The 19,537-nt window shown below is 49.6% G+C and overlaps 1 protein-coding gene across 1 annotated transcript in view; it reads right to left on the bottom strand.

Moving 5' to 3' along the window:
* Positions 1-3,955: 3,955 nt before the first annotated feature.
* The window catches only part of LOC144695610 (zinc-binding protein A33-like), a 35,485-nt gene continuing 19,903 nt past the window's right edge, over positions 3,956-19,537 (bottom strand). The window contains exons 6-7 of the mRNA XM_078566508.1: positions 17,236-17,304; positions 3,956-4,533 (exon numbers count right to left, since the gene is read on the bottom strand). Coding sequence (XP_078422634.1) covers positions 3,956-4,533; positions 17,236-17,304 — 647 coding nt within the window. The remainder of the gene's footprint in view (positions 4,534-17,235; positions 17,305-19,537) is intronic.

The raw sequence follows: 19,537 nt of genomic DNA, 5'->3' as shown, positions 1-19,537 counted from the left end.
ATGCCCTTCCAAACAGTCAGCCTCCAGAGCTCACAACCATTGGCAGCTGTCTCCCAGTTGTCAGTGTCAATGTCCATCATCTTCATATCTCACTTGCAGGTGATCTTGTGGCAGAGGTATGGACTTCACCTGCTGGAAGGTGACTCAGTGGCCAGTTCACTGTACGAGATCTTTGGGTTATGGTCATTGTCCATCTGATGAATATGGTTGAGCCAGCAAAGGCGTCATTGACTTAGTAATGAGTGTATCTTTATAGAGATAATAGAATTTTAAACATTTTATTCAATGGGAAGGATCGCCTGGTCCTGCTTGTGGTGGGTATCATGGCGGGTGTGGGGTGTGGGGAGAGGGGTGGGGACAAGTCAGTGTGAGGAGCAGAAATCAGTTTCATGTTGGTGTGAAATCAGAGTGGGATCATCCGATGGTGTCCGCCACGGCAGAATGTCCATCCCGCTGGAGGCCGGCGTGAACCCGGTTTGCATCCCAGTCATGAGATGCAAAGTGAGGCCCGACTGGAATTGTCTCCCCGCCCCGTGCCCGATTTACCGTTACGCCAGTGGGAAAACACACCGGCTCAGAACACATCTGGATCAGTGTGACGAGCAGGAGTCAGGGCTTAGTGTTAGAGCCTTGCTTAGATCACGGACATCCGAGGAGGAGAAGATGCTGGAACCCTACAGCCACCGGACCCTGGAGGAACACATGCATCACATGCTGGGTGGATCCACATAGACATGGCTCAGCCACGAAGCAGCTCTTGGAAGGTGGGAGGTCTCAGTTGATGCTTCAGGTCTGCTTCAGAACATCACAGACTTGGCCTTGGGCTGTTAAAGAAAATCAGCGAAGGGGGTGGGGTGGGGAGGAGAGAGGAAGGTCTAGGTGTGAGTGGGAGTGGGGGTGGCAGGGCGGTGGTGAGTTGGGAGGTGGGGGACGAAGATGTCGGGGGAGTGAGGTTGGGAGGGGGAAGAGGGAGTATTGGGGGGTGGGAGGGTGTAACGGGGCAGAATGCTGCAAGTGGGAAGGTAGGTATTGGGGGGACGGTGTAAGGGAGGGAGTTTGGAGGGAGAAAGATGTCCAGGGGAGGAGGGAGTTCGGAGGGGTGAAGGTGTCTGAGGGGAGGAGGGAGTTTGGAGAGGGGAAGTTGTGTGAGGGAGGAGGGAGTTTGGAGGAGGGAAGGTGTCCAGCGGGGAGGAGGGAGAAAGCACGGAGGAGGAATTAAGGGTCGAGGAGGGAATAAGGGGGTGAGGATGCCCAGGTGACTGTGCAAGGGAAGGGTCCATGGAGTCAGTGACTGCTTCCTGGGGAATGAACTGAGTGTGGGCATGATAGGAGGGAATGGTGAGTGAGAGAGGGGGCAGAGGGAGCCGGTAGGGTGGGAGGGTGGGGGTGCATTGGTAACAGAGAAGGGACAGCGGGGTGGTTGTTGGGGACTGGGAGGCAGACACGGACCCTGGGGGTGGGAAGGAGGAGGACACTGAGACCCTGTGGATCTGAGACCAGGGATCCGTCATTGGCCAGCAGCCCCAGGAGCTGCTTACGGACCCCCTGCCTGTTTTCCAGTGAGTAGAAGAAGGGGGAGCCACAGTCCAGGTCCTGAAGGAGCCGGATCTGTGACCTGACGAACACACCTCAGGTCCGGATAAGCTGCAGGTCCCTCAGCGCATCCTTCTTCATCTCATACACCTTCCACAGGGCCGGGTCCTCATCGGCCTGACCGAGATGGGACTCCAGGTCGAGCACCTCCTGTTCCAACCCCTCGAGCTGGCCTTCCACCTCCTCTGTGCTCCTGACAGAAGACATGAGCCCTCTGTGAGGCGGACCTGTCGAGCAGTGTCAGCTCCGACCAGCGGTCGAGGGCCAGTTGGACTTTGTTACGTTGACCCAAGCTGTCGGCTAGGAATTCCCAGAGTTCCCCGAGGGGGATGAGGGGAGACGTGGTGGTGACATGAGGGTGTCCACCAACTCACTCGTGATGGACTAAATCACGCCCACTGTCCACCAGCAGCTCCCTCATCCCCCCCACCCTCCTCCTCCCCCCATCCCCCTGCCCTCCTCCTTCCCCCCAATCCCCCTGCCCTCCTCCTCCCCTCCAATCCCCCTGTCCTCCTCCTCCCCCCCACAATCCCCCTGCCCTCCTCCCCCCCCCACAATCCCCCTGCCCTCCTCCCCCCCCCATCCCCCCGCCCTCCTCCCCCCCCCCAATCCCCCTGCCCTCCTCCCCCCCCATCCCCCCGCCCTCCTCCCCCCCATGCCCCTGCCCTCCTCCTCCCCCCCACAATCCCCCTGCCCTCCTCCCCCCCCCACAATCCCCCTGCCCTCCTCCCCCCCCCATCCCCCCGCCCTCCTCCCCCCCATGCCCCTGCCCTCCTCCTCCCCCCCAATCCCCCTGCCCTCCTCCTCCCCTCCAATCCCCTGGCCTCCTCCTCCCCCCCCATCCCCCTGCCCTCCTCCTCCCCTCCAATCCCCCTGCCCTCCTCCTCCCCTCCAATCCCCCTGCCCTCCTCCTCCCCCCCCATCCCCCTGCCCTCCTCCTCCCCTCCAATCCCCCTGCCCTCCTCCTCCCCTCCAATCCCCCTGCCCTCCTCCTACCCCGCATCCCCCTGCCCTCCTCCTCCCCCCCCACCCCGCTTTCCTCCTCCTCCCCGAATCCCCCTGCCCTCCTCCTCCCCCTCATCCCCCTGCCCTCCTCCACCCCCCCATCCCCCTGCCCTCCTCCTCCCCCCCACCCCGCTTTCCTCCTCCTCCCCCCATCCCCCTGCCCTCCTCCTCCCCCCCACCCCGCTTTCCTCCTCCTCCCCCTCATCCCCTGCCCTCCTCCTCCTCCTCCCCCCCCATTCCCCCCGCACTCCTCCTCCCCTCCATCCTCCTGCCCTCCTCCTCCCCCCATTCCCCTGCCCTCCTGCTCCGGGTTGTCACTGTCAGTGACCGAACCCCCTCCCCCCACCACACAGAGGGCAGCGGGTGGCCCAGCCACACTAGTCGGCCCTTCCTCTGTCACCATCCCACCCCCAGGATCGACGGCAAAGGGCTCCTCCCTGGGCTGCTCTGGAGGTTCTGGGTTGGAGGGTGACAGTGGTTCAGGGCCCCGCTCTGCCTCAGGCACCGGGTCACACGATGACTCAGGGAAAAGCTCCATCCCAGAACCAGTGACCCCGAAGCCAAAATCAGAGACAGAGAATGGGGAACTTCCCCTCCCCCACCACCGCCCAGTGACCCAGTGTGTGGGGCCTTCCCCTCCCCCACACAGTGACCCAGTGTGTGGGGCCTTCTCCTCCCTCACCACTGCCCAGTGACCCAGTGTGTGGGGCCTTCCCCTCCCCCACCATCGCCCAGTGCCTGTGTGGGGCCTTCCCCTCCCCCACACAGTGACCCAGTGTGTGGGAACTTCCCCTCCCCACCACCGCCCAGTGACCCAGTGTGTGGGGCCATCCCCTCCCCCACAGAGTGACCCAGTGTGTGGGGCCTTCCCCTCCCCCACCACCGCCCAGTGCCTGTGTGGGGCCTTCCCCACCCCCACACAGTGACCCAGTGTGTGGGACCTTCCCCTCCCCCACCACTGCCCAGTGTGTGGGGCCTTCTCCTCCTCTTCTCCCCCCAATGCCCAGTGACCCAGTGTGTGGGGCCTACTCCTCCCCCCAATACCCAGTGACCCCGTGTGTGGGGCCTTCTCCCCCCCAGTGCCCAGTGACCCAGTGTGTGGGGCCTTCTCCTCCCCCCAATGCCCAGTGACCCAGTGTGTGGGGCCTTCTCCTCCCCCACCACCGCCCAGTGACCCAGTGTGTGGGGCCTTTTTAATTGAATCCTCGACCAGGTCCTGGGGATATCAGCCCGTGGTTCCTGAGGAATCGACGACCCCCGCTGACAGTGTGTGATAATGGGAGGGGGGCAGGATCCGTGAAGGACACCAGCCCCTCATCGACAGAGGAACAAAACCCCCCTTCCCCACCCACAGTCTTTATTTGGATGAAGGGATAAAACCCTCATCCTCCTGGATTGTTACTGTCCGGGGACAGATTTTCAGTGGGTCTGTGTTTTTACCCCCATCAGTGCTACCTGGACTGAAGTAAGGATAGAGTTTCTCAGTGAATGTAGCAGTGAAAGTGTAGATATGGGACTTGTTATCTGAGTTATAAAAGGACACCTTCCCTCCCTCATAATCCAGACAGACTCGAATCTTTCTCGGTTTCACACTCAGCTCTAAGAGTTTCGATGGACCCTCACACACCCAGTATTCATTTCCCTCTCTCAGCGCCATTCCCCAGTATCCGTTACCTGGACTCAGGTAGATTTCCCCCTTCCTATTGCTGGATTCCTTGGCCACACCCACATCCCACTCAGTCTTGTTCCCCACCTCCACCTCCCAGGAATGTTTCCCTGATGTGAATCCCTCTGATCCCAGGACATCGACACAGGAATCAAATCTCTCCGGATTGTTGGGAAGGTGCTGCCGTTTCCCGGTGTTTCTCACGTTCCTCAGGTCCTCAGACAGGAGAAGGTTAGGATGGGCTGTATTAGGGTCGAAGGTCACTGGAGCTGGGAACAGATGGACACAAATAAAATGTTAGTCACACTCACTGTAACTTTCACAGCCGGTTAGTGATTGGGAAAATCAGCAATGAACCAGAATGAGAAATTCACCCCCCACCCGGGGAAGAGTTTAAACAGAGCACAGGGGAAACGGGAAGACACTGCCCGGGGGTTTTACCTGGTGCCCACACCCTGCAGTGAGGCTGAGGAAACCCCGTTACAGAGAGGGGGAGGGGGAGGGTGACAAGGCCCCAGGACTGCACTGAATCAGGGATCTGCAGTTTCTGGAATAGAGAGAGAGAGAGAGACAGAGAGAGAGAGAGACTGGAGGAGAGAGAGAGAGAGATGGACAGAGAGGTGGAGAGGGAGAGAGAGAGACACAGGGAGAGCGATGGAGAGAGAGAGAGAGAGACGCTTGCAGAAAGAGAGGGAGACTGGCAGAGAGAGAGAAAGAGACAGGCAGAGAGAAGGGGGCTGGTAAAGAGAGAGACAGACAGACAGGCAGAGAGAGAGAGAGAGGGGCTGGCAGAGATAGAGAGAGTGGCAGGCAGAGAGAGAGAGAGACAGGAAGAGAAAAAGAGAAGAGTGAGGGAGAGCGAGAGACAAGGAGAGACAAGATGAGAGCATGAGACAGGCAGAGAAAGAAAGGCACAGAGAAAGAGGGAGGGAGAGGGGCAGAGAGAAAGGGAGAGAGGGTGAGGGTGAGCAAGAGGGAGTGCGAGAGAGCAGGGTGAGCAAGAGAAGGTGAGCGAGAGAGAAAGGGTGAGTGAGAGAAAGTGAGCGAGAGAGAGGGTGAACGAGAGAAGTTGAGTGAGAGAGAGAGGGAGAGCGAGAGAGAAGGTGAGCGGGAGAGAGTGAGCGAGAGAGAGGATGAGTGAGAGAGATGGAGAGCAAGAGAGAGAGAGGGAGGGTGAGAGAGAGGGGGGTGAGAAAGTGAGAGAGGGAGGGTCAGGGAGATGTAGAGAGGTTGAGCAAAAGGGAGGGTCAGCGAGAGAGAGGGTGAGCGAGATGGAGGGTGAGTGAGAGGGAGTGTGAGAAAGAAGGTGAGGGAGAGTGAGATAGAGAGGGAGGGAGGGGAAGAGAGGGAGGGCAAGAGAGGGAGAACGAGTGAGAGGGTGAGTGAGAAAGAGGGTGAGCGAGAGAGAGGGAGTGTGAGAGAGGTGAGAGAGAAGGTGAATGAGAGAGTGGGTGAGCGAGAAAGAGAGGGTGAGCAAGAGAGAGAATGGTAGAGAGGGGCTGTGGTAGAGAGAAAGAGGCAGAGAGATTACGGAGGCAGACAAGAGAGAAAGAGAGACAAGCAGAGAGCGAGGAAGAGATAGTATCTGACAGTGAGAGAATGTGACAGGCAGGGAGAGAAAGAGAGTGAGGGAGAGGGTATAACAAGGCCACGACAGCCAGAGTGAGAGTGCATCAGACAGAGAAAGAGTGAGAGGCAGTGACAGGCAGAGAGGACAAGAGTGCGACAGGCAGAATGATCTCACAACAGGTGGTGAGCAAGAGAGGGCGTGATAGAGAGAGAGGGAGAGCGCAACAGGCACAGAGGGAGAGTGCAACATTCAGAATGAGGTTATGACAGGCAGAGAGGAAGAGATAACCTGATAGGCAGTCAGAGAGGTGACAGACAATGAGAGAGAGCGTGTGACAGGCAAAGAGAAAGATGGTGTGACAGGCAGAGACAGAGAGAGAGAGAGAGGGGTGGGACAGGCAATGAGAAAAGGAAAGAGAGGGCTTGATAGGCAGTGAGATAGTGAGGGTGACAGGCAGAGAAAGAGGGGTATGACAGGAAGAGAGAGATTGAGCGCAACAGGCAGAGAGCGAGGGGGTGCGATGGGCTGAGAGAAGATGCAACAGAGATAGAGGGCACAGGCTGAGAGTGAGGGGGTATGACAGGCAGAGAGTGAGAGCGTGCATGACAGATGGAGTGAGGTCATGCCAGGTAGGGAGGGAATGGATGTGACAGAGAGAGAGAGAAAGGCAGAGAGAGGAGGGGAGAGAGGGAGAGGAGGGGAGAGAGAGAGAGAGAAAGGGGGAAGAGGCAAATAGAGAGACAGACAGTTATATGTTGTTTTATCTGTAAATACCTCTAAATAGCTTCAGGGAACTACTTATCTCAAACTAATGTGTTATGTGCAAGTGGTCCAGGAGGCCAAATTTCACAGCTGCACCAGAGACTGAAGCGATGTGTATGTAACCAGTTCAATCTGCTTCTTTTTTTGAATCAGACAGGGTGGCAAAATTAAACACAGTTATTTATCTTTACATATATAAAGTGTGATTATTAACAACATCTAGAAACCAAAAGACAACAAGAACACATGGAAAAGAGGGAGAGAGAGAGACAGGCAGAGAGAGAGAGGGAAAGACGGGCAGAGAAAGTGGGGAGAGACAGGCAGAGAGAAAGAGGCAGAGAAAGAGGGAGAGAGACAGAGCGAGACGTGGAGAGAGAAAGACAGCCAGGCAGGGAGAGAGAGAGGGGAAGAGAGACAGGCAGAGAGAGAGAGAGAAAGACAGACAGGCAGGGAGAGAGAGAGGGGAAGAGAGACAGGCAGAGAGAGAGAAAGACAAGCAGGCAGAAAGACAGAAGGGGACAGAGGAAGAAATGGGGAGACAGATTGAGGGAGGCAGAGTGAGAGAAAGGCAGGCAGAAAGAGAGAAAAAGGTAGGAAGAGAGATAGAATGAGAGGAACAAAGAGCAGAGAGAGAGACGGAGAGAGGGTGAGAGGGGAAGAGAGTGGGAGAGAGAGAAAAACAGGCAGCGAGGGAGGAAGAGAGAGAGGCAGAAAGAGATGGGGAGAGACAGGTGGAGAGAGGGGGAGAAAGTGTGAAAGACAGAGGGAGACAAGCAGGGAGAGTGAGACTGGGAGAAAGGAGGGAAGAGAGGGACAGGCAGAGGGGGAGAGAAAGAGAGACACACAGGCAGATAGAAGGAGAGAGGAAGAGAGAAGGGGAAAGGGAGAAGCAAGAGAGAGCGAGGCAAAGGAGGGAGAGAGAAGGGTAGAGAAAGAGAGAGAGAAGTGTGGGAGAAGGGAAGTGAGACAGAAAGAGATAGGACCGGAAAGAGACAGAGACAGGCAGAGATGGAGGGCGCAACTGAGAGAGAGAGACCAAGAGGGCATGACTGATGGTGTGTGTGTGAGAGAGAGAGAGAGCAACAGATGGAACAAGGATATGCCAGTCAGAGAAAGAGAGAGAAGGGGCATGACAGGCAGAGACAGTGCAACAGACGGAACAAGGTCATGACAGGCAGAGAGCAAGAGGGAACGCAGCAGAGAGAGGGAGAAAGGAAGGGGGAGTGACAGGCAGAAAGCTAGAGAGTGTACAACAGGCAGAATTAGGTCATAACAGGCAGAGAGGGCAAGGGGCATGACCGAGATGGTGGCGTAGTGGTAATGTCACTGGAGCAGTAATCTAGTGGCCCAGGCTCATGCTCTGGGGACATGGGTTCAAATCCCATCATAGCAGCTGGTAGAGTTTAAATTCAATTAATAAAATCTAAAACTAAAAGCTGTTCTCAGTAATAATGACTTTGAAACCATTGTTGTAAAAACCCACCTGGTTCACTAATGTTGTTTAGGGGAAAGAAATCTGCCATCCTTACCTGGTCTGGCCTACCTGTGACTCCAGACCCACAGCAATGTGGTTGACTCTTAACTGCCCTCTGAAATGGCTGAGCAAGTCACTCAAATCAAGAGAAATTAGGGATGGGTAATAGATGCTGGCCTTACCAGTGATGCCCACATCCCATGAAAGAATAAATAAAATGAAAGTGAGAGGTTAACAGAGGGGGAGAGTGTGATAGGCAGAACGAGATTGTGATAGAGTGAGAGGGACAGGTGAGGAGGGAGAGAGAGCATGTGAGAGGGAGATGAGAGAGCATGAATGACACAGAGAGAGCACTGATTATAATATGCCTTTAAGTGATATCACTAGAAGGTAAGTATGCCACGTGATCCAGTCTTGGTTCATTTTGCTTTGAGCAGAGCACACACACACAGCTCTGATGCCTTCAAGCTTTATACCTATGTAGAACCATGTGCCTAGTCTTAATGATTGACCCACAACGTGTTTACCCAATCACCGATAAGAAATTGGTGCCTTGTCTCTTGTAGAGTAAATAAGCCCAAGGTATTATATCATTCTAATAACACGACATGGTGATCAGCAGTGGTAAGACAGGTGGCAGCAAGATTAAGGGAAGGTGACATACAAACAGAGAGCAGAGACTGTGACTTAAAGTGAGTGAGAGAGATAATGTGACAGGCAGAGAGAGGGAGAGACAACGTGACAGGTAGAGAGAGGGAGAGTGTTACAGGCAGAGATTGAGAGAGCATGTGGTGGGCAGAGAGAGAGAGAGAGGTGAGATCATGACTGACAAGAGATGGAGTGTGTATGACATGCACAGAGAGAGAGAGGGAGAGGGTTATAGAGTGACTGGCAGAGAGATTAAGGGTGGGAAGGGCAGAATTAGTTCATGAAGGCAGAGAGAGAGAGAGAGAGAGAGAGAGAGAGAGCGTAATAGGCAGTGAGAGGGAGAGGGAGAGGGTGAGAAAAATAAAGGAGAGAAATGTGCCAGACAGAGAGAGGGTATGACTGACAGTGAGAGAGAGAGACAAACAAAGAGAGACGGAGATAGAGAGAATGACAGGCGGAACGAGGTCGCGACAGGCAGAGCGAGAGAAGGGGCACAACTGAGAGAGTGAGAGCATGACAGACATAAGAACATAAGAAATAGGAACAGGAGTAGACCATTCGGCCCCTCCAGCCTGCTCCGCCATTCAATAAGATCATGGCTGATCTGCTTGTGTTTCGAATTCCACATTCCCATCTACCCCTGGTAACCTCTGATTCCCTTGCCTAACAAGGATCCATCTACCTCTGCCTTATAAATATTCAATGACCCTGCATCCACTGCCTTCTGAGGCAGAGAGTTACAAAGTCGCACAATCCTCTGACAGGAAAAAATTCTCCTCATCTCTGTCCTAAAATGGCGATCGCCAATTTTAAAACAGTGATCCCTAGTTTTGGACTCACCCACAAGGGAAATATCCTTTTCACGTCCACCTTGCCAAGACTGGTCAGGAACTTGTATACTTCAATCAAATCACCCTTCACCCTTCTAAACTCCAGTGGAAACAAGCCCAGCCTGTCCAAACTTTCCCCCTAAGACAACCCGCTCATTCCAGGTAAAAACCTAGTAAATCTCATTTGAACCATCTCCAAGGCTGAGAGAGAGAGAGAGCGAGTGTGTGCAACAGGCAGCGGGAGATCGTACGATAGGCAGAGAAAGAGAACGTATGACTGACAGAACAAAATCACAACAGGCAGAGAGACCGTAAGACCATAAGACATAGGAGCAGAAATTAGGCCATTCGGCCCATCGAGGCTGCTCCGCCATTCAATCATGGCTGATAAGTTTCTCAACCCCATTCTCCTGCCTTCTCCCCGTAACCTTTGATCCCCTTACCAATCAAGAACCTATCTATCTCGGTCTTAAATACACTCAATGACCTGGCCTCCACAGCCTTCTGTGGCAATGATTTCCATAGATTCACCACTCTCTGGCTAAAGAAGTTTCTCCTCATCTCTGTTCTAAAAGGTCTTCCCTTTACTCTGAGGCTGTGCCCTCGGGTCCTAGTCTCTCCTACTAATGGAAACATCTTCCCCACGTCCACTCTATCCAGGCCTTTCAGTATTCTGTAAGTTTCAATCAGATCCCCCCTCAACTTTCTAAACTCCATCGAGTATAGACCCAGAGTCCTCAAACGTTCCTTGTATGTTAAGCCTTTCATTCCTGGGATCGTTCTCATGAACCTCCTCTGGACCCTCTCCAAGGCCAGAACATCCTTCCTGAGATATGGGGCCCAAAATTGCTCACAATATTCTAAATGTGGTCTGACCAGTGCCTTATAAAGCCTCAGCAGCACATCCCTGCTTTTATATTCTAGTCCTCTCGAAATAAATGCCAACATTGCATTTGTTTTCCTAACTACCGACTCAACCTGCAAGTTAACCTTAAGAGAATCCTGGACTAGGACTCCCAAGTGCCTTTGCACTCCAGATTTCTGAATTCTCTCCCCATTTAGAAAATTGTCTATGCCTCTATTCTTCCTACCAAAGTGCATGACCTCACACTTCCCCACGTTGTATTCCATCTGCCACTTCTTTGCCCATTCTCCTAACCTGTCCAAATCCTTCTGCAGCCTCGCCGCCTCCTCAATACTACCTGTCCCTCCACCTATCTTTGTATCATCTGCAAACTTAGCCAGGATGCCCTCAGTTCCTTTCATCTAGATCATTAATGTATAAAGTGAAAAGTTGTGGTCCCAACACTGACCCCTGCGGAACACCACTAGTCACCAGCCGCCATCCTGAGAAGGACCCCCTTAAACCCACTCTCTGCCTCCTGCCAGACAGCCAATCTTCTATCCATGTTAGTACCTTGCCTCTAACACCATGGGCTCTTATCTTACTGAGCAGCCTCCTGTGCAGCACCTTGTCAAAGGCCTTCTGGAAGTCCAAGTAGATAACATCCATTGGCTCTCCTTTGTCTAACCTACTCGTTATCTCCTCAAAGAATTCTAACAGATTTGTCAGGCATGACCTCCCCTTGATGAAACCATGCTGACTTTGCCCGATTTTACCATGCACTTCCAAGTATTCTGAAATCTCATCCTTAATAATGGACTCTAAAATCTTATCAACGACCGAGGTCAGGTTAATTGGCCTGTAATTTCCCATCTTTTGCCTCACTCCCTTCTTAAACAGGGGGGTTACATTAGTGATTTTCCAGTCCTCTGGGACCCTCTCTGACTCCAGTGATTCCTGAAAGATCACCACTAACGCCTCCACTATCTCTTCAGCTATCTCCTTCAGAACTCTGGGGTGTAATCCATCTGGTCCAGGTGATTTATCCACCTTCAGACCTTTCAGTTTTCCTAGCACCTTCTCCTTGGTAATGGCCACCATACTCACCTCTGCCCCCCGACTCTCTTAAACATTGGGGATGTCACTCGTGTCTTCCACTGTGAAGACTGACGCAAAGTACTTATTCAGTTCCTCCGCCATTTCTTTGTTCCCCACTACTACTTCTCCAGTGTCATTTTCCAGTGGCCCAATGTCCCCTTTTGCCTCCATCTTACCCTTTATATATCTATAAAACCTATTGCAATCTTCTTTTATATTACTGTCTAGTTTACCCTCATATTTAATCTTCTCCCTCCTTATTTCTTGAGAGAGAGAAGGGGAAGAACAGAGAGAACGAGAGAGTGAATGCAACTTGCAAAACAAATCCGCGATAGGCAGAGAGAGAGAGAGAGAGAGAGAGGGAGGGAGTTCGACTGACAGAATGAGGTCGAGTGAGAAGGGGCAGCGAGAGCGTGACATCAGGGTGGTACAGGAACAAGCAGCCACACGAGATGGACACTTGGACCATGGGCCTGAATTTTTCATCCGTTGGGCACGCGCCAGAGTCAGGGGACTCGGAGTCAAGAGAGACTCGACCCACACACCCCTAGTTTACAGAAATTCCAACCATCAATGAAATGGTGTCAGCACGAAAACACTCCCCAGGGTCAGGTCCATGTCGCCCAGGGAGAGGGTGTCCCGGGAAATTCAGCAGGAAGGGGCTGCACCCAGCCTGATTATCCTTGTCCACTCAGGTATGATGAGTATGATAGACAACGTGTAGATATTACAGTGGAGGGAAAGAAAGGTTGTAGACACTGGAGTGTCCAGCACCGTGGTAGATTCACCCTCTCCTATGATCTACAGGAGAATCCATTGTATTGGGAAGATTTACAGGTGACACAGTGGCTGGAGCGATATCCAAATCCTTAAATGTTAAGGGTGGGACCCCAACAAAGTGGACGTGTGTTTTATTGAGATGGGACCAGCCTGGGATGGGAGTTTTAGGTTCAGATTGGAAGTTGCCTCTCGTGGTAAATAACTGTTTGTGGGGTGGAATGGATAGCGGACGAGGTGTTGGTTATTCCTCCACATCACGGTGAGACATGGGAAATGACATCAATAGGATCCTATTATTTAAAAACTCTGAGAACTCAGACACGGGAAATGTATAGGACTGTAGTAGAAGAAAATAGGGAAGTCTCCACTGTTCACAAACATGATTGTGGATGAGTGACTGGGGGAGAAGTCAGGATAGAGGGAGACCCCATGTCCCAACCATAGAAACAATACACTTTCTCTAAGGAAGTGGGGAAAGACCTGGAAAAGGCTGTAGCCTCCCTAGTGGAATAGGGAGCATTGGGACTGGGATGACAAATGTGAAAAGGCTTTCATTAAACTGAAAATGGGCTTGCAGACTGGCCCAGCTCTGGGAGCTGTGGACCCCGACAAGGACTTTTATCTGGAGGCTGCAGCCACCGACGTCAGTTTCAGTGAAGTCCTTCTGCAGGAAACAAACGGTCACTTGTGACCAGTAGCCGATGTGTCCAGAGTCCTAGCAGACGCGGAAAAGGGGTTTTCCCTCTGTGAGGGACATCTGTTAGTGACCTGTTGGGCAGTGAAACATTTTACCATTTTCACCGGCATCCATTACTGACCCAGCACAACCCAATCCGACTGTTGTTGGACAGAAAAATGAAGGAAGGAACAGGATCTAGTGCCAGAATAAACAGATGGACTTTCTTGCGAAGTGGGAAAAACATTAAGGTAAACAGAATGGATGACCCTAAACTCATAGCTAATCTCAACTATCTGGGAGAACCCCATACTTGTACCATACAGGGGGTTTGGGAAACTGAGGGAGGATTCAAGGCAGGAATCCACCCTGAGGGATGAGATATTTATGTTGATGGCTCTAGTTTCTGTTTGTGGAATGACACATTATTACTTTGGTACATTAACTGCCACGCAATTGTCAGTGATGTGGCATTCTTGATATAAGTGCATACCTACATGTCAAATATAACCCCTAAATAATTTTGGAATAATATTTATATAACAATGACCTTGTAGTCTTTGACATGAAAAAAGGGGGAAAAAAATGAAAAGAAAAACAGAATGCTGGATTAATGATCCACAAAGGGAGGTTGAATGAGCAATATCCCTGCCCAATACTGAGTGCCCAGCAGGTGGACCTAGTCACTGTGACTCTTGGTCACACATCCGAGTGAAGGAGAGTCAGATAGAGGGTCAGAAAGGGGTCTGCCCGGCAATAACTGAACCCCACCTGAAACCCCCACCTGAGAAAAAATAGGTTTAAAAGTCCCACAACAGAGGTTAAAACTGCTCAGACAAATGAATAGGAAACATTTTCTGTTTTGAATGGAAAGAAATGGGACCAGAAAACACTGCAGAAATTTTATTAGAGGAACTTTTCTTTAAAAGGAAACTACTATTGCTTTTGGTAGACATCCAATTAAAGACATGTCTTACTGATTATTTTTCCAAATGAGGCTAAGTGGCAAACATCAGAAATTGAACATTGGTTTAAGGGAGAGAGGATAAATAAAGGAGATATTGGAAATTCTTCCCCCTTATTCCATGTTATAGACTACAAGGTCGTTATATATATTTCAAAATGATTTAGGAACTATATTTTGACATGTAGGTATACACATATATCCAGAATGCCACATCACTGACTATTGCATGATGGTTAGTTTACCAAAGTAATAATGTATCATTCCACAGCACATGGAGAGATCTGGAGAAATGCACTGCATCTCAGCTCCGATATTTGTATCTAAAATTCTAATTATTTTTGACTTCTGGGAAACATAAGACGTAACATGGTGGCAGCAGGTGTTTGTGAGTAAACCCCAAACCATATAAATGAAATAAATGCTGAATTAGTTTGAGAAAAATCAACTCAAATTAGTATAGAAAGAGAAAAAAAACTGAGTGAACTGCACGAAAACGAAATGATTGCTGCCACAACCATGAATACACAGCTCTAACTCAGGATGAAATGGGAGGCCGATGATGTTGTGCAGGCATTTGATAAGTTTAAACAAGAGTGTAAATTGACATGAACTAAACATAAATCTGAAGCTGAAGCTTGATACTGAAGCACAGAGTAACATCATCCTGCTCAGACTATATCAGAAGATCTTTCCTGAAAATTTGAAAGAAAATGGTTACCTAAAGAAAGATGCTCTGAAATTCAGCAATGTCAAACTGACAACATCTGGTGGACTGAGATTCGACAGCTCGGAATGTCCCAAATCAGAGGGACACACAAAGGGAAAGCCGTTAACTGCGTGTTCTGCGTTGCTGAAACAGGTGGTCCTGCTTTCCTGGATTGAACAGATGTGAAGAGTTGCAGCTTACTTAGTAAACCATGAGATGATGGAGGCGACACTGAGGGTTGAAGGTAGTACATCCACTGGAAAATGTCCTCCTTCAGCCAGGACCACCACCATCAACATCCCTTCAGCCAGGACCACCACCATCAACATCCCTTCAGCCTTTTGTTTATGACATCTTTTGCAATCTCTCCTTTGCCTCCACCTATCACTGGCCTTCTATCCAGCTTAACCCCCTTAAACAGTATATATTTCACCACATTTCTACTTCTCTTTCGTTCAGAAGAAGAATCATGCGGACTCGAAACGTTAACTCTGTCTTTCTCTCCACAGATGCTGTCAGACCAGCTGAGTTTTTCCAGCAATTTTTGTTTTTGTTTCAGATTTCCAGCTTCTGCAGTATTTTGCTTTTATCTTAAAGTCAAACCGTATCCTGAGAAAGTCACAGCCATCTCTGAGATGGAAGTTCGAAGAGACAACAAAGAGTTGAGACGTTTCCTTGGCTTGATTCAGGACATGAGCTCTTTCATCCCTCACATGTCAAAACACACAGCAAACCTACGGGAGCTGATTAGAGAAGATGCTGAGCACCCGTGGCCAGAGTCACATGAGAGGAGCTTCAACAAGCTCAAAGAAGTAATGTGATTCAAGGAGACAATTCTATCATACGACAACCTGTCACTCTGCAAGTAGGTGCATAAGGACTGGGAGCTTCCTGGGTACAAGAGGGAAAAGTGATAGCATTTGCATTAAAAGTTCTAACACGGCTGGGACCAGATATGCTTTTGGCAGTCATGTATGGATTGAGAAGTTCAATCCACAGCTTTCTGGGAGAAAGTTCATTGTGGAGAATGATCATTGTTCACTCGAGCAGATCTACAAGAAAAATCTGTGCACAGCAGCGGCAAGGCTGCAGAGGTTACTCTTGAGGATTCAGAGTAATGATTTCACTCTGATATACAAGCCAGCAAGTGAAATGGTGCTCGGAGATGCATTATCTCATTTGTCACCACATGCGAAACATGAGATAAAATTTTGAGGTGTAAAGACCCATCACTTAGAGATGAGGCTAGCAAAGATGAATTGTTACGTATGCTCTCTCAGCTAGCAATCCAGTGGATGGCCTAATGGGTTCGGCAATCTCAGTCAGCAATACAGCAGTATTGGACTATTGGTGATGACATCTCACGAGAAGATAGTGTTCTGCAGGCCAGATCTAGAATCATCGCATCCAAAACAGTGCAGAAAGATAGAGGAAGGCCACACGGGAATGGTGAAGTGTAAGCTCAGAGGCAGTTCAGCTGTGTACTAGATATAAATCTACAAAGACATCGAAAGAATGGTTCTACATGCAGTGAATGCCAGAGGTTTAGAAATGCACAGCAGAATGACTGAAATATCACTCAGACTATGGTAAATGGGAGGAGCTGATTTATTCACACACAATCAAGAATGAATTCTCTATCCCAGAGGGCTGTGGAGGCTCAATCATTCTGTTCAAAGCAGAGGTTGATAGATTTCTAGAAACCAATGACATTAGGGGATACGGGGATAGTGCGGGGAGATGGCCTTGAGGCAAAAGATCAGCCATGATCGAGTTAAATGGCAGAGCAGGCTTGAGGGGCCGAATGGCCTACTCCTGCTCCTATGTTCCTAATGGTGTCTCATGGTACCAGGCTATTATTCAAAGTTGCTTTTCTCTGAAAGGGGAAAGATTTGAGAGCTACAACAACCACCGCAGCAGTATAGCTTCTGTTTACTGAGAAAGGGATTCCTGAAAGAGTAATCTGTGATAAGTGAACCCAATTCACTTCATCTCCACATTACCTAAGGGGAACATGGGTTTATAGAAGGACACATCCAGGCAGTCAAGAGAACCCTCATGAAATGCCAAGAGACAGAGGAGAACCCAAACCTTACCTTATTGTCACTCCGAGCTACACTGCTCGAGGCTGACATTAAATCACCCGCAGAGCTATTCAATGGCAGAAAATACAAGGGAACTTTACCAAGCAAATGGCCAGGAGGAAGTAGACAACAACTCACTGATGAAGAGGTAGGAGGTCAACACTTCCGACAGGATGCTAAATCCTTGTCTGAGTTACTGATAGGATAATCTGTACATGTACAGGATACAATCCTGAAAACCTGTAACCAGCAAAAGTTGTTGGTGAAGCTGAGACTCCAAAGTCTTACATCACCGAGACTGAAACCAGTAACCAAATGAACAGGGAAAGGTTCCATAATCAACCTATACCTAGGCTGGAAAAGCAGAAAAGGTCATCAATAACAGCAACGTCACTAAGCAGTGAGACAACATCACCAACAAGCAGTGCAACATCAACAACATCACCAGCAAGTGACACAACAGCAGCCACATTAAGCACAACTCCGACAACACCAGGAGCAGCACACACATCACCAACTCATCACTGAGAACGATAACTCCCTAAGTCACGAGATGGAGGCACAACATCCCACCACCTTAGTGATACCGTCAATGATGTTTCTGAGAAAAGAAAATAAGCTATAAAAGACTCTTAAGGTGTCAGTTTAATTACAAAATTCGATAGTTAATTGTCCTTAGTTTAGACATAATATAAAAAATTTAATGTTTGGAACAGTTATATTGATAAGTTGAGGCATTATATTTTAAAGAAAGAGGGTTGTTATATTTTTATATTATTCAAAAAGGGTTGGACCTATATTGTGATGTGCATGTATACATGTATATCTAGAATGCCCCATTACTCACTGTTACACTCTGGTCAATGTACTGAAAAGCACAATGTATTATTCCACAGCACGTGGAAATCTGGAAAAATAAACTTGATGAAAAGCTCTTGTATCTGTGTCTACAAGTCTGATTGTTTCAAAATTCTGGGCATCACAATAATAACATTAAACTTTCCCAGTTCTAATAAAAGGTGATTGACCTGAAATGTTGGCATGGATTTTCACACAATCATAACAACTCCATTTAAAAATGGCAGGTGGGATCTGATTCAGGGATTCTGCCCCGGATTCATGTCATCCTCCACCCCCACCAACCCCCCACCGCAACCCCCCCACCCCCACCAACCCCCCATCGCAACACACCACTCCCCCACCAACACCCCCACCGCACCTCCCCACCCCCACCGCAACCCCCATCGCAACCACCACCCCCACCGCATCCCCCATCGCAACCCCCCCACCCCCACCAACCCACCATCGCAACACACCACACCCCCACACCAACCCCCCACCGTACCCCACCCCACCTCCACCGCAACCCCCCGCACACCAATTTTTGCTGACACAGGATAAGGTTGTGAGGAGCAAGCCCACACTCTGCACTCTCGACCTTGCCAGCTCCATTGTGGGGTCAGGTGAATCATAGCCCTCCCGAATTTTTGTTGAGTCAGGCCAGCTTCTCCATGACTCATGGTTCATGGCCTCACAGAGGAGTTGTGACACATAGTCCAGATTTAGGAACCTTTTGAAAGCTAAGGTCAAAAGGTCTTACCTATGCACCCCCCATGCCCTTTTCATGCACCTACCATTCCCCCCTCCATTCCAACCCAGTGCCAACCCATTCCCTCCATCCATCCCATCACCCCTTATAGCCTCCATGTGAACTCATGGCCCTTCCATGCCCATTAACCCAGTGTACACAATGTATAGAACCAATGAGCCAGAAAGTAACAATGGCACTCGGGGAACTGCTCAGAAATAAAAAGCTATTCACAAATTGTCTTTTGAAAACGTATTACTGTTTTTACAGCCGAAGTGGCTGAGAGTCCAGACTCATTAAAGGATTATCTCAGTGAGGTTCTGTTTTGACACCTGGAGAGAAGGCTTGCCTTTGCTTGATTGACACCTTTCAGTAGTTATAATACATTTTCTGTCTGTGATCAGCTTTGTTGATGTCTCAGTGTTTATTTTCACAACATTAAGAGGTGTTGAAGCTGCTGTGTTTGATACTTTAATGGTCTGTCTGATTGACACTTTTACAGGGTTGTAGGAACAACAGTGTTTTTTTCAAAAGACGATTTGTGAATGGGTGTTTTTATAGCACTTCCACACAGGTCATTGTTACTATATGGCTCATTAATTCTGTACATAGTGTACACTAGGTATAAGGGAATAGAAGGGCCATAATTTGGATTGAGTTGACATAGGAACACAGGATCAAGGAGCAGGAGTAGGCCAGGCAGATCCCCGAGCCTGCTCTCCCATTTGATAACATCATAGCTGAACCGATTGTGGCCTCAATTCTATTTTCCTGTCTGCAGCCCCATAACCCTAGACTCACTTGTGTGTCAAAAATCCATCAAACTCAGCATTGAATAAGTTCAATGACCCAGCCTCCACTGCTCTCTAGTGAAGAGAATACAGACTAATGACCATCTCAGAGAGAAATAAAATCCCCTTGTCTCCGTTTTCAATGGGAGACCTCTTATTTTTAAACCTTGTCCCCTAATTCCAGTCTCCCCCACAAGAGGAAATACCCTCCTGGTATCCACCCTATCAAGTACCCTAAGAAACTTATATGTTTCAATAAGATCCTCAGGATTATATAATTTTCAATAAGATACTATCAACATATTTAAAAGCCTCTGTTCACAAACATTGCAGAAATCCACCAAAATTGGTTTTCCTTTATGTAGTGCCCATTCCCTTGTTTTTCATGTAATACGTCACATCTCTTGGGAGTACTGACAAGTGATGACTTGGGAGATTTGTCTGCGCTTGTTCAC

This window comes from Cetorhinus maximus, chromosome 21 (assembly GCF_964194155.1).
Source record: "Cetorhinus maximus chromosome 21, sCetMax3.hap1.1, whole genome shotgun sequence".
NCBI classification, from domain to species: domain Eukaryota; kingdom Metazoa; phylum Chordata; class Chondrichthyes; order Lamniformes; family Cetorhinidae; genus Cetorhinus; species Cetorhinus maximus.
This window is presented reverse-complemented; position numbering and strand designations above follow the sequence as displayed.